The sequence below is a fragment of the Hevea brasiliensis genome, chromosome 9, assembly GCF_030052815.1.
Source record: "Hevea brasiliensis isolate MT/VB/25A 57/8 chromosome 9, ASM3005281v1, whole genome shotgun sequence".
NCBI lineage: Eukaryota > Viridiplantae > Streptophyta > Magnoliopsida > Malpighiales > Euphorbiaceae > Hevea > Hevea brasiliensis.
In genome coordinates this window covers 18,507,895-18,523,552 of record NC_079501.1, presented here as the reverse complement: position 1 = coordinate 18,523,552, position 15,658 = coordinate 18,507,895, and the positions used below count along the sequence as shown (strand labels likewise).

The following is a 15,658-nucleotide window of genomic DNA, read 5'->3' as shown; positions in this document are numbered from 1 at the left end:
ATGTAGTTAAATTTTTGATATAATCATATTTGTATTTTATTTTTAAAATTCTACTTCTATATAAAATATACTTGATAGATAATTTATATATAAAAATATAGATATTTAATTAAATTTTAAAAATATTTTTATTAAAAATTAATTATAATAAAATATGAATAATTAAAATATTAGTTATAATTACATTCAATATATAATTATAATAAAATAAAATATTTAAAAGTTTAAGAAATATTAAATAAGAAATTTATAAAAAAATTAGTAATTCAATAAATATTAAATAAATATATTTAAATAAATAAATTTTAAGAATGATAATTAATAATTTTTAAAAGAAATAAAAAAATAGAGTAAATAAAAAAAAAGATTTAATAACACTTATGTGAAATGAAAATGTCTTATAGAAGGAGGGTAATTAATATATATAAAATGTCTTATATGAGATACTATATATGAACAAACAAATTGAAGCTACTAAAATTAAAATTTAATTTAATAATTAAATATTATTTAATTAAAAAACGATAATAAAAATATTTAAATTTAATTTTTATAATAGTAAAATATTTCTAATTTATTTTATTATTTTAATTTAATAATAATAATAACCATTAATTAACAAAAAAAAGTGAAATAAAAAGAATTTTAAATTATTAACATAAAAAATAATACATACTAATTTTAAATAAGTAAAATATCTATATTTTATTGTTATAATTTTATATATAAACTACACTTTTTGTGCTTTAAATTTTTTAACAAAAATTTTATATTAAAAATAATAAAAAATATAATAATATAATAAAAATATTTATTAAAAATATAAAATAATTTAAAATTAATTAAATATATAATAATTGATTATAAAGTCACAAATTAATAATTAATTTTCAATCATAATTAATTTTTTATTATTATTATTATTATTAAATTATATATTGTTATTATTATTATGAAAATTGACATACGTTAAATAATATTTTTTATATAAATAAATTTATAAAAATAATAATATAAATAAATTTAAAATATTATATTTAATCAAAAAGTTTTAATTTTTAAAATTAAATTTTAAAAAAATAATAATTTAAATAATAAATATTAAGATATATTTATAAATGATATTGATAATTAAAAAAATAAATAAATTATTATTATTATAAAAAAATTATTAATAAAAAATAATACATTATAAATTAAAAAAAATCACATGGCATAGTCTTAAGAATAACACTTTGCTCTCTCCCTCTATATATATATATATATATATATATATATATATATATATATATATATATATATATATATATATATATATATATATTCTTTAAGCTAATACTTTTTATTAATAGTATTTATTTTTTTAAAATATTATTTTAAAAATAAAAAATATAAAACACAAGAATTTTTATATAAAATAAATATATATTTTTTTATAAAATTAACTAATTAAGCAAATTATGAATAATTGAGGGTGTGGTTTTTTATATCATGATTCATGAGATCTATTTACAATTGATAAAAACAAAATAAAAAAAAAATAAAAAAACAAAAAACAAAATTTCTGTTGAAGACAATTGACAAAAATAATTTGTCACCGGCTCACCGTTCATCAATGGCCGAACCCAATGTCCCGGGCGACCTGCTCATATGATAATGGCTAACAGAATCAAATGAAATTCAAATTCAGAGCCCCAGCTACAAGAAATGGCGGCACCCAAGCTCAGGCTTCGCGAAGCCATAGACTCGTTATACATTTACGGTCCTGCAACTCATGAATCCTACACTCGCCTCGCTCTCGAATGCTTTAGAGCCAACGATGTTGATCAAGCCAAGAGATTACAATCCCATATGGACATTCACTTGTACCAACCCAGTGATAGTTTCCTTCAGAATCGAATTCTTCATGTGTTTGCTAAAAGGGGTGATATCTCCAATGCTCGAGACCTGTTCGATAAAATGCTCCACAGAGACATTTTTTCCTGGAATGCGATGCTTTCTTTGTATGCAAAAGCTGGATTGATTGAGGATTTGCGTGCTTTCTTTGATGACATGCCTTCTCGCGATTCTGTATCGTATAACACAGTGATTTCTGGTTTTGCAAAGAATGGATGTGCAAGCAAGGCAGTGGAGGCTTTTGTCCGAATGCAAAATGAAGGACTTAAGCCTTCAGAGTACACCCATGTGAGTGTTTTAAATGCGTGTGCGAAGTTGTTCGATTTGAGGAAAGGAAAGCAGATTCATGGGAAAATCCTTACTCGTAATTTGGGTGGCAATGTGTTTATTTGGAATGCCTTAACTGATATGTATGCCAAGTGTGGCGAGATTGATAAAGCTAGGTGGTTGTTTGATAGATTGGCACATAAGAATGTTGTGTCATGGAATTTGATGATTTCTGGATACTTGAAAAATGGGCAGTCTGAAAAATGCATAGACTTGTTTCATGAGATGCGGGCATTAGGTTTGAAGCCTGACCAGGTTACAGTTTCAAATATTCTCGGTGCATATTTTCACAGTGGATATATTGACAAAGCAGTTAAGATATTTAGTGAGATCAAAGAACGAGATAAGGTTTGTTGGACAACAATGATAGTGGGTTGTGCACAGAATGGAAAAGAAGAAGATGCTTTGATGTTGTTCAATGATATGTTGTTAGCAAATGTCAGGCCAGATGGTTATACTGTCTCGAGTGTGCTTAGTTCCTGTGCCAAATTGGCTTTTTTGTTTTATGGTCAGGCTGTCCATGGGAAAGCATTAGTTATGGGAGTCAATGAAGGTTTGCTTGTGGCTAGTGCTCTTGTCGATATGTATTGCAAATGTGGAGTCACTGCTGATGCTTGGGTTGTATTTAGTACAATGCCAGCTCGAAATGTGGTATCTTGGAATGCCATGATTGGGGGTTATGCACAAAGTGGACAGGATTTAGAGGCCTTAGCCCTTTATGAAAACATGTTGCAAGAAGATATAAGACCAGATAACGTTACATTTGTGGGAATTCTCTCTGCTTGTGTCCATGCTGGTTTAGTTCAAGAAGGAAAGAGATATTTTGATTCAATGAGCAAATTCCATGGACTCATACCTACTTTAGATCATTTTGCATGCATGATCAATCTCCTTGGACGTTCAGGATGTGTGAACGAAGCCATGGGCCTGATTAATAGCATGCCCTATGAACCAAATTCCCTAATTTGGTCCACTGTTTTATCTGTTAGTGCAATGAAGGGTGACATGAAGCATGGAGAGATGGCAGCTAGGCACCTATTTGAATTGGACCCCCTGAATGCTGGACCTTACATCATGCTGTCCAATATGTATGCTCGTTGTGGCAGGTGGAAAGATGTTGCATCTATGAGATATCTAATGAAAACTAAGAATGTTAAAAAGTTTGCTGCCTACAGTTGGATCGAGATCGATAATGAAGTCCACAAATTTGTAGCAGATGATCGAACTCATCCAGATACAAAAATTATCTATGAAGAACTCCATGGATTGATAAGGAAACTGCAGAAAGCTGGGTTTAGTCCAAATACTAAATTGGTTCTGCATGATGTTGGGGAGGAAGAGAAACTTAAATCCATTTGTTATCACAGTGAAAAACTTGCTCTTGCATTTGGATTGATAAAAAAGTGTCATGGACCCATAAGGATTATAAAGAATATTCGGGTTTGTGGAGACTGCCATGTTTTTATGAAGTTTGTATCTAAAATTACAGGAAGGTCAATCATCCTACGGGATTCAAACAGATTCCATCATTTTGTTGCTGGGAAGTGCTCCTGCAACGATTACTGGTGATATAAAGTTCAATAACATATCTAAGTGATAAAAATTAAACCACGGTCTCTATGTATCAATGCCTATGTATTTTTTTATATACTTTTCTTTTTTATTTATATTATTTCAATTCCATTCTTTTAATTTTCTTTTTTAAGGAAAAAACAGAATAAAAAATTTTAAATGGAATCAAGCGATCCATTTTTTTTCTTTTGTTACTGCTTATCCCTAATTTTTAAAAAGCAACTTTCTGCATATGCTTGTATATGTGGTTGTAATTTAGTATGCAACTAAATTGTAATGTAATTGAGGTTACATTATTGTTTCTATTTTTGTAGGTTCAACATAAAATAAACTAACATAATGTAATGTCCACCCCGTTTTGGCATCACCAGGCTTAGGACATGCTAAAAACCTATATAATTAGTTACTATTTCCTTTTATAAAAAAAAGAAAGCAATATATTCATATTGACACCGGCAACTAAGAACTGCAATACTGTTACTTTACACCGGCAACAAAGAAAGCAATATATTCATATTCATAATTCATTTTTCACCATTACCTTTCAAGCTTTATAAATTATTTTTCTATGTTGTTTTGTAGGAATTTCAAATACATACATACATACACACCAACTGAGAGCTTCCTTCAGTAAAAATGTTCATAGGAAGACTTCTTGAGTGATTACTGATAGGCTCCCCACAAGTCTGCTGACTTCTGCCTGCATTGCCAACAAACCCACAAGCATAATCTATAATCAAGCCACCCAACTCTGTTTAATGTTTAATTACATGTCTAATCAGTTATGAATATGGTTATTACAGAAAGTTTTATTGATACAAACATGTGTTTAATTTCTTCATTTATGTGTTAATTTTAGGGTGAAGTACAATTTAATCCCTGGTATTTGTTTAAATCTATAATTTAATTCCAGTAATTTCAAAACTAAGCGCTTTAGTCTATGACATTTTAATAAACCTACAAGTTAGTTTATAAAGTTTTGTTTTATTAATAATTTAATCTCTATATTTTTTAAAATATAGATCCCATTAAATTCAAAAAAATTTAATTTAAATTATAATTATTAAAAAATAAATTAATTACTTTAAGGTCCTTTAAAATTTTGGTTAATTAAAAAATCATCTTCATATTTTACAAATTGATCTTTAAATATTATAATTATATACAAACAAGCCCTTATTATTTTGTAAAATTCTATTTGCCACTATTATTTTAATAATGTATATATATATATATATATATACACACACATTTATCTATTTATATTATTTTCATATATTATATTATATTGTTATATATAAGAAAAAAAAATATAAATCTTGACAGAAAATTGTTAATAAAGTAAAACATCAAGGACTAATTGTTCTCGGATTGAAAATAGAGTTAAATGCATTTTGGACATTTTTCGAAATCTAATGGGGAATTAATGATAATTCTAACGTTATGGACTAACTTGTAAGTTTCAATGTGAAGAACTAAATTGTTTGGTTTTAAAACTACATGGATTAAGTTATAGGTTAAACCACACCTTAGGGACTCAAGGACTAACTTGCGTATTTATTAAGATTGTAAAGGATTAAATTGTTTGGTTTTAAAACTATAGGGACTAAGTTGTAGGTTTAACCAAACTTCAGGGACTAAATTATAGTTTACCCTTAATTTTACATGTAAGGAATTTAGACGAGTTGTTCATAATTAAAACCAATAAGTATATTTAGATATTGATTTTAAGTTCTAACTTTGGCCAATTCGTCCATAAGCTATATATAAATAGGTGAGTGTACATCAGTATTTTATGTGCATAGCCATTTCTTCCAGTTAATCCTCAACCTTTATACATACTTGTGAGCTGTGCTGGAAGAACTTGATCCATCTCTTAGACTGAGTGATTCAAGTGATTTTGTCAGCTGCAAAGGATCAGCTCCAGAAGCAGTTCCTTTAACACCAGATGAGTTCACTGGCCATCTCATAGGCACAACCAAATTCCTGCTTTTTATATAATAATAATAATGAAAAAAGATTTTCATGAACAGAATACTTAGCAGAAAGTTAAGATATAAAAGAAATGAATGCAGTTTACCTCTCCATGCATTTGTATTTGCAGCTGTTCATCTTTTCCTTGGTATAATTTTTGAACAACTTGTCAAGACTCTTTGATAGCATTGGAATATCAGATAAAGGCAAAACATCCCAAAACTTCAAGACTTGAATCTGAAATGAATTCTCTTCCCAAATATCCACACTCCAAGCAACATTTAGCTGCTTATTAACCCCATATAGCTCTAACAATTGAGAAGAACTCCCATCTTGGCTTTTCATTCTTTTCTTCTTCCCAGATTGACGCCAACCATTTGAAAGCTTTGCTAAGAGAGAAATCACCTCCTTACGAATTTCAACATCCTCAAGTTTTGCCATAGATCTCCGAAAATTGTCGCTGAAGAAAACCTACATTAAAATGAAAGTAACCAAAATCAATGCTTAATATCTGTAAAACATTGTTGTATGCATCAGAACATCTAAAATTTTCATATTATTTTCATGGATAAGTGAAGTTCAGCTATCCTGCTGTACTATAGTTGTCTTACAAATGCTTCAACACATATCCAACTAATGGAAATCAATTCAAATTCTATGCACTGAATTTGCATTATGATAAAATCCATGTTGAACTGAACACCTTCCTCAGGCTCTCTTATTCATGTTGTTAGATCCTTTGAGCTGAAAGCTTAGGGGGAGACTCAGAACTTCAGATATATAAAGAAGAACACTTCTATTGATTTCATGAGAACAAACTAGAAATTGCAAGCTTAGAAAAGGAAAACTGATAAAAAACCAACAAAGGAAAAAAAAAAAAAAAAAAGAAAAGGAATTTGCACCTTCCATCTAGCCATTCTGAATAAATCAGAATCCATTTGCAGTAAAGTATCAAGTTTGTTAAGCTCTAGCAGTGCAGCGATAATAGACTGAGCCAGTCTCTTATCCTCATTAGCATTATAGAAACATCCCCTTTCCTTGGCATCACTGACCAGCTTCCTCCAAATAGAGCCACTCTTACTTAAAGTTGATTCATTTCCCAATATCCAAAGGCTATGTCTGCACAGCCAAACCGGAAATTTATATTTTCAAAATTAACAACAGGAAAAAGAGGAGGAAAAGAAAATTTTGGAACTGCTGATGTTCTGATATTCTCAATTAGTACCTTGCTCGCGTTAATGCCACATTTGCTCTTTGACAGCTTGAAAGAAAACCCACCGATCCTTTGTTGTTATTTCTAACAGTGGAGAAAATTATCACATCCTCCTCACCCCCTTGAAAGCCATCAATAGAGCGAACACTCACAGAGAAATCCCCGTCAGAATTTGAACTGTATTTTACAATCTTCTCTTGAATTGCAAGAACCTGAGCCTTATATGGTGATATGATACCTATGCTCACCTTCTTCTTTGAGCCAATGAATTCTGTAGTGCAGAAACAAAAATGTCAGAGATTCTCCAAATGAATACTTATAATAAAATGCCTCAAAGAATTACCTAGCCTCGGTTCAAATGATACCTTCAAACAGATTTGCAACTATGTCAGCAATCACTGCAACTTCAACCATATTTTTCAAACTCTGTAACTCACCAAATTTCTCTTTCCCATGAATTATATTTATAAAAGAATAGGAACCATAAATATTTCCCTTAAGGAAGCATCTCTTATGGCTTATTTCTTTGACATTTGGAGCATCCAAAATCTGATTGCCGTAGAACTCCCTATTTGGGAATAAGCTTATGGATGGATGCATTCTATATTGAATGTTGAGGAGGTGCTTCTTGTATCCCAACTTTACAAGCCTCTCAAACAAACTTCTTCCAAATCCAGCCTTCTCAGAAATCTAACAATAGTACATTTAAATTGTTAAAACGTGAGAAAGTAAAAGCATTTCAATTATATGAAAAGATAAAAGGAATATAATTGTGTCATTTAACTCAAAACCTTGCTATTAACCATTGCAGACAATTGCCTTTCATCTCCTACAAGAATAGCATGGTGAAGGCCAGAGAGTTTTAAGGGAATGGCTGATTCACATTCTTTAAGCTGTGCAGCTTCATCAATAACCAGGAAATGCAGAGGTTTCATTCCTTCTGTGTGCAATTTAACAGAGCTTGATGTAGTACAGAAAAGAAGGGATGCATTCTGCAAGCAAAATTCTCTTATCGCATAAGTATTGGCAAAATTTGGAACAGGGAAATTTGGAGGAAGTAATTTTATTGTCTTGAGACATTCTTTCATTGTGTTTCTCAACTTCATATGGTTATCAATTCTGCTTCCTACATCCTCATGTTCCTTGAGAACCTGCTTTAATCCTTCATTGGCAATGTTGACTCTAAGCAACAAAGTTTCAAGCGATCTCAGCAAACCAAGAGCTCTTATCATGTTTTTCACCAATTCCAATGGAATGAAAGAAGTTGGTAAATGCGTGTACAAATTTACAATGCAGAATTTCAACCGTTCTCCAACGGATTTGAATCTTTCCTGTACAAATTCCTCTAATGTCAAAGGCTTGCATTTTTTATCCTCCTGTTCAATTTTCTTGTTCTTAGTCTTAGAGCAGCCATTTCCAACCTCTTCTTCCTTATCCTTCAATTTCTGCTGATGTTTCCGGGTATGCAAACTTGCCATCTGTTTTCCCTCACCTTTGTTTTCTTTTACAATTACTTTCTTCCCATATTTTTTGTTCTTTCCTTCACAGTTTTGATCATAATTCTCATCTTCCTTTCCCCGATTAATTATCTGCTCCTTCTTTTCATCCTCTTCGTCTTTCTCAATTGTGTTTTTCTGTAAGTAAAGACAATACTGTTCTTCAGGGTTTTCGAGTATTTTCTTGTTCTTAGTCTTAGAGCAGCCATTTCCAACCTCTTCTTCCTTATCCTTCAATTTCTGCTGATGTTTCCGGGTATGCAAACTTGCCATCTGTTTTCCCTCACCTTTGTTTTCTTTTACAATTACTTTCTTCCCATATTTTTTGTTCTTTCCTTCACAGTTTTGATCATAATTCTCATCTTCCTTTCCCCGATTAATTATCTGCTCCTTCTTTTCATCCTCTTCGTCTTTCTCAATTGTGTTTTTCTGTAAGTAAAGACAATACTGTTCTTCAGGGTTTTCGAGTATTTTCTTGTTCTTAGTCTTAGAGCAGCCATTTCCAACCTCTTCTTCCTTATCCTTCAATTTCTGCTGATGTTTCCGGGTATGCAAACTTGCCATCTGTTTTCCCTCACCTTTGTTTTCTTTTACAATTACTTTCTTCCCATATTTTTTGTTCTTTCCTTCACAGTTTTGATCATAATTCTCATCTTCCTTTCCCCGATTAATTATCTGCTCCTTCTTTTCATCATTTTTATCCTCTTCGTCTTTCTCAATTGTGTAAAGACAATACTGTTCTTCAGGGTTTTCGAGTAAACTTATCATGGATGCCAGACTCTGATTCCATCCAGACTTCGGATCAAAACAACGGCCAAGTATTTCTGCACGATTATCAAGAAATACATTGAAAAGTTCACTCTCATTATCAATTTTCATTCTTTCCTGATTTCCAAATAGAACTATATCTCCCATCCCATAAGTGTCATATTCAAGGATCTTGACAACTGAACTCAGGACACGGGCTGCCACTTCCAACACTGCAATATTAGTAGGGGCACAAGTAAGTGTTCTGCATTTCATTGTAAATAGAGCATATATCAGAAAACCAACGGTCTTTGTTTTCCCAGTTCCTGGAGGACCCCATATTAATTTGACAGTATACTGATGAGAGCAACCCCTTCCACCGATACAGCTCAAAACAGCATCTTTTTGGGAGTCATTTAAGTTAAAAGAGCGGCACATGTCCACCATGCGTGACCAAAAAACCCCATTATTTTCTCCAGATGAGCAAGTGATACACTTCTCATAATCCTGCAAGGAACGAAGTATATAATATTTTAGGTTGTAAGACAATTATCGTAGAGAAGATAGAATATTTTGGCAAAGATGTTCATTAAAATAAGAAATTAATCACAATTCTTACACTGGAATTACTTTGCAGCACTTCCTTAATAATGTTCACGTTCTTCCCTTCCAACTCTGAGTTTAATGCTCTCCATATACGAATATTTGTCGTCAAGCTTATCAAATAAACAGCAAAAAGTGTTTGTTTCTCCTTCTTCTTCTGCATATCTTGTTCAATCATGATGGGCTTTGACGAGAGTATTGAGAGTGCACCAGAATCTTCACCTTTGACTGCATGAACATAAGCAATAAGGTAGGATTGTTTGGATCTGCACAAATCATCAGTGCATTTTGGTCTCTTATCTGTGAGGGCAATAACATGTCCAACCTCAGGCTCATATATTCCTGGATCATTCTTTGACCCTCCTCTTTTGAGTGATATTTTGTAAAACCAGTCTCTTGGAGGTTTATATGCCTTGGGGGATATATTAAAAGAGGATATTTCAGATGTGGGTGCTCGAGAAAGTGATTGCATACTAGATGCCAACTCAGCATGAACTTCCTCAACAAGTGGGGGAATGAATGTCTTCATGTAGTGTGTTGTTGATGTGAATGTCTCTGGGATCTTCTTCGCCTGTTTACAGAAATTTTAGATGTGTGAATATTGAAATTCACACTTGCAGTTGCAAGCTTTTATATATATATATATATATATATATATATATATATATATACTCCCTACTTTTTTTTTATAGGACTCACTTAAGTTACTGTTTCAATGAATGATTTTTTTATTATTGGAGTTTCATATGTTTAAGTAAAAAATTATTATCTATTTCATATATTTAATCAAATTAATTATTAAATTTTTTTTATTTTAAAAAATAGAGATAATGCCAAAAAAACATTCTTCGAAGTTTTTAACAATTTTACCCAAACTATTTTTTAACAAAATTACCGAGATAAATTTTAACAACTGTCCCTGAACTTATATAGTTGTAACACTACAGTTCTTTAACTTTAAAATGTAACATAAAACCTCCTAAATTTTCAAATTTTGCATAATAAAATCCCTCTTAACTTTCAATTACTAATTTTTTAGTTAGAAACTGATGTAAATAGCTCCCACATGGCACTTAATCAATATTTCTCTCTCCTCACTTATGCAAAGTGTAAAATTATTCTCTTTACGCATGAAAAATTATTCTGTCCATAGAGAGAAAAATAATTCAATTTATGTATGGCTTGAGAGAGAAAAGAGAATTACTGACTAAGCTCAATGCTGGAACTGTCTATGTCAGCGTCTAACTAAAAAACTGGTAATTGGAGGTTAGAGGGATTTTATTACTGACTAAGCTCAATGCTGGAACTGTCTATGGATTTTACTGTGCAAAATTTGAAAATTAATGGAGTTTTATGTTACATTTTTAAGTTAAGAGACTATAATATTACAACTAGATAAATTCAGGGACAGTTATCAAAATTTATCCAAAATTACCATAAACTTTAAATTTTTTTACAATTGAACTTTGCCGTCTATTCTATCATTAAAAGTAATGTAGAAAATGCCCCCCCCCAAAAAAAAGCTAAACTTTACCGTTTTTTTTAAACTATTGGACCCTAAAATATTTTTTCAATAAATATACGGTGAACTTTAAAATTTACTATAATTAAATCCCATCATTAATTGCCCCATTAAATGCTAATAGAAGTGTCAGGTTAGCACTTCTAATCTCCTAAATTAAAACTAAGTAAACCTAGTTTACAATCAAATAAACTACAATTGATGAATTAAAATTAGTTCTGTTTAGGATCTATTAAGGTGAGTCTGATTAAGTTATTGAGAATGAATGTTAATGGAGAGTGAGGCTAAGTTTTCATAAAATCAAAGTTAGATCGGCCAGAGGTGAGCATAGGAGTGTAGACAAATTGAGTCTAGCCAAGCTTTAAATAATTCAGGCGTGATTTGTTAAAATTTTTTAGAACTCGAGCTGAACTTGAGTTTAATTCGTGTTGAACTCGAGACGAATATTTATAAGGTCAAGCTTAACTCGTTTAGAAAACAAGTTATAAACGAGTCAAGCCAAATCAAGTTTTTTATCAAACTGAATCTAAATAACTTGACTCATTTACAGAGTGAGTTTTGATTTATGATTATGAGATTCAAACTAATTTTGATTAGTTCTCATACAAAATAACTTCATTTTCATAAAAATTAAATTTAAATTACAAAAAACTATGTTTAATAAATAAATTTTATCTATTGATTATATCATAATTTTAAAATAAATTATTATTTTTATAACATTTCTACATAAACATAATAAATATTTATAACATAATGAAATATAATAATTAATATAAATATTTTTACAAACGAGTATGTTCACGAGTCTACTCACGAGCCAACTTATGAGCTTGTAAATGAGCCGACTCGCGAGTATTTATTGAGCTAAATACTGCAAAAATCAAACTCAATTTATTTATTAAACGAGTCTAAAAATTGAGTTTGAGCTCAACTTATTTACAGCCTTAGGTGAGCATCACAAAGATGATGACTTGTCGAAATGATGAAATGGTGGAAGTCGTATCAGTTTTGTTGAAAATGAATTTTCTTTTTTTTTCTGCCTTTTATTATAAATTAGACTTAATTAGTATCAATTTGAGGATTAAAAATGCTGACCTAACACGTCTGTTAATATTGAAAGGGGCAATTAATGAAGTAGTTCAAAGTTTAGAGTACATTTATTAAAAAAAATTAGAGTACAATTATAAAAAAGGTTGGGATTTTTTTTAGACATTTCTTATGTTGATGTAGCAAAATCCATTATCTTTAAATGCAGAATAGATGACAGGGTGCGATTGTTAAAAAAAGTTTAAAATTTAGGATTTTTTTTTAAATTTAAAGTAAAATTATTAAAAACTCAAAATTCGTGATTTTTTGGACATTACCCCTAAAAATACATTAGTTAGTCCTATATTTTTTATTCAATCAATTACTTAGTCCCTCTATTCAGCATAAATAAGTTTAACATTAGTTAATGCATTCAAATAAGAGATAAATTACTATTATGGAAACTAATTAATTTAAAATTTAAAAAATAAAGGGATTATACAGTTGGGTTTTTCAAATTATATCGAATGAATGAATTTCAAATTAATGCGAGGGACTAAAGAGTAAAAGGAGTAAAAAATACATAGACTATCTAAGGATATGTTTACTTGCAGAAAATAGTTTTTGGTTTTTATTTTTTATTTCTTAAGAAAATTTTAATTTTAATTTTTTATGAAAAATATGAAAAATGTATTCACCCGCAAATTATAGGCAATAATTTTCTAATTCAAACAAATAAAAAAATTATTCATATCTTTCATAATTAAAAAAATCATTATAAAATATATTTAAAAACTTATTTTATTTTTAAAATTCTTTAATATGTGTTATTAATTTATTTTATAATAATACGGTTAGCATTTATTATTGAAAATAATTATTTTTTAAATAATTACCAAATTTTAATTATGGAAAATTATAGTATAATTTTAATTATAAAAATATCATTATTTTCTATTTGAAAAATAATTAAAAAATGAAAAAAAATTTATAAAGGAAAATTGTGGAAAATAACTCCAAAAATTTTGAAAAATTTGAAAATTGGTTCACCAGTTCTCTATTTGAAAAATCAGTACATGTGAAAACAAAACTCTATTTTCTAATTTTTTCAGAAAATTAAAAAAAAAACTATTGGAGACAAACTCTAATATTTTTTTTAAATAAGAGAATCAAATGACTAATTTTATTAAAATCAAGACTAAATAATATATATATATATATATATATATATATATATATATATATATATATATATATATATATAATTTTTTTTTTTTTTCTTAATTTCCTATGTTTAATCATATTCTTATTTTATTTTTCAATTTTCACAAGTATATTATTTTTTAATTTTTGTAATTACATTCTTAATAATTTATTATCATTATGATATATTTTTTATAGTAATAAGTTTTTTTTTGACAATTTTTTTTATAATAAGAAGTTGTTACATTGATTTTTTTTTAATAGTATAATTGGCTTCGAGATTCCACAACTCAAATTGATCGGATCTTAAAGATTAGGCCCATCTCTCTTTTATAAAATTCAAATATAAGCCCAAATCCTTGCTTTTATTTTATAAGATTGAACTCATGTTCTTAAGCCCCAGCCCACCAACAAATCAGGCCAGTACTTCACAGCCTTCCTTGGTATGCAAACAAATCAGGCCGGCACTTCGCTTGAATATTTAACATGCTGGATCAAGCCATAACAAATTAACATGCAAGGACAATGGCAACAAGGGTAGTTTCTATTTTTAATCCATTTATATATATTATATTACTGAAAATTTAATTCCAAGATCTACTATTTAAATTTTAAAAACTTAAGAAAGAAAAATATCCCATATGATTTCATTAAAAAATTACTTTCATGAGATAAAAAAAAAACAAATAATACAATCGATTCAATATTATTGAAATCATTTTTAAAGTTGTAAAATTTTAATTATAAATTAAATATAAAAAATATATTAAACAAATTCTTGCTTACAAGAAAAAAAAAATTATCAAGTGGGCCATTACCAACTGCTTTATATGTTATTATCGTTTTATATTAAAAAAGCATTTTTCAGGAAAAAAATAATTTTAGACGTTATTAACAAAATAACTTTATTACTTTAAAATTTTTATGATTAAAATGTGTAAATAATAATTTTAAATTAATTCTTAATATTATTTAGTTAATATAATTTCAAAAATATTTTTTTATAACAGTTTCACTAATACAATCAAACAGACGCATAATTAGCAACCAACCTGAGATTTGTAAAGATCCTTGTTGAGAACATCCTGAATTGACCAAGAAAGCACCAAGTCTACTAAGCCTCTGCCCATGATCATCTTTCCCTTGTTGTTACTGTTGTTGTCCATTTTTTCTTCGATCTTTCTGGATTGATGTATGTCTGCCCAAATTCAACAACGAAACACACACCCAGAGAGAGACAGAACTTACATTAGAAGAAAAAGAAGGAGAAAGCCCAAATAGTAAGAAGAATAGGCTAGTAAATGAGTTGAAAAAAACAAAGATTAATCTGATTTTATATTTAAAAAGCTAAAGATCGACCATCAACAATAGAAAAACAAAAAAGAGAAAGCGAGCACTTACATTACAAGAAAAGGAAGCAGAAAACCCAAATGATAGGAAGAAAGAATCAAGAAAACCCAAATGGAAGGAAGAAGAAAACCCAGAGCTACGAAATTGTTTTCTCAATGGAGAAACATAAAAAAAAGAATTTGGCCATATTATTCCTGGGAAATATAAAGTAGAGGGGGGAAAAAGAAAAATGAAAAAAGCAGACGTTGACTTGTGGTCAATGAGAAAGCATCCTTGAAGTCATAGTGTAAATAAAATTAGGTACATTACTTAATGTTCAAGTCTCAATGTTTGAAGGCTTTTGGTGCATAACTTTAGAAAGAAAAAAAAACCTCAAAATCACGCTAAATCAAAGAAAGAGACAGGATTAGTGGTCGGTTTTGAGGTGTGCCGACTGCTGAGGGCATTTATTCATTTTTCTTCTGTAGAAGAAGGGAAGGTACCAAGAAATTGTGCCAACTTGACAGCAACAAATTCAGCTAAGCTCCACTTAATTATTGAATTATTTTCATATTAGATTTTTTTCTATATTGAATTATTAAGTCAAATACCTCTGTTTCAAAGTCTGATAAGTCAATAAAGAAACACTGAAAAAAGAAGAGAGGGAGCCTTAAGATGAAAATAGCCATACAATATGGGCCTAAGTATTAAAACCATCTAAGGAACTAAGGCCCCAATCTAGCCATA

General features: G+C 29.3%; 2 protein-coding genes across 3 annotated transcripts; one reads left to right on the top strand and one right to left on the bottom strand.

Moving 5' to 3' along the window:
* The first annotated feature begins 1,491 nt into the window (after nucleotides 1-1,491).
* LOC110640304 (pentatricopeptide repeat-containing protein At5g48910) lies at nucleotides 1,492-3,915 on the top strand. Its single transcript, XM_021791561.2, has one exon. It carries the CDS (start codon nucleotides 1,708-1,710, stop codon nucleotides 3,790-3,792), a length of 2,085 nt encoding a protein of 694 aa, XP_021647253.1. The 5' UTR covers nucleotides 1,492-1,707; the 3' UTR covers nucleotides 3,793-3,915.
* A 340-nt stretch (nucleotides 3,916-4,255) lies between these two features.
* LOC110640303 (uncharacterized) lies at nucleotides 4,256-15,218 on the bottom strand. 2 transcript variants are annotated; one of them, XM_021791560.2, is made up of 10 exons: nucleotides 14,984-15,218; nucleotides 14,635-14,780; nucleotides 9,845-10,399; nucleotides 7,774-9,732; nucleotides 7,348-7,672; nucleotides 6,995-7,253; nucleotides 6,672-6,888; nucleotides 5,876-6,240; nucleotides 5,626-5,781; nucleotides 4,256-4,495 (listed from the first exon to the last, which is right to left on the bottom strand). In XM_021791560.2, the coding sequence occupies exons 2-9, from the start codon at nucleotides 14,746-14,748 to the stop codon at nucleotides 5,628-5,630; spliced, it is 3,948 nt and encodes a 1,315-aa protein (XP_021647252.2). In that variant the 5' UTR covers nucleotides 14,749-14,780; nucleotides 14,984-15,218; the 3' UTR covers nucleotides 4,256-4,495; nucleotides 5,626-5,627. The 2 variants fall into 2 exon arrangements, with proteins under 2 accessions (XP_021647252.2, XP_021647251.2); XM_021791559.2 differs by having other exon boundaries at nucleotides 5,638-5,781; nucleotides 14,984-15,217.
* Between the last annotated feature and the right edge of the window lie 440 nt (nucleotides 15,219-15,658).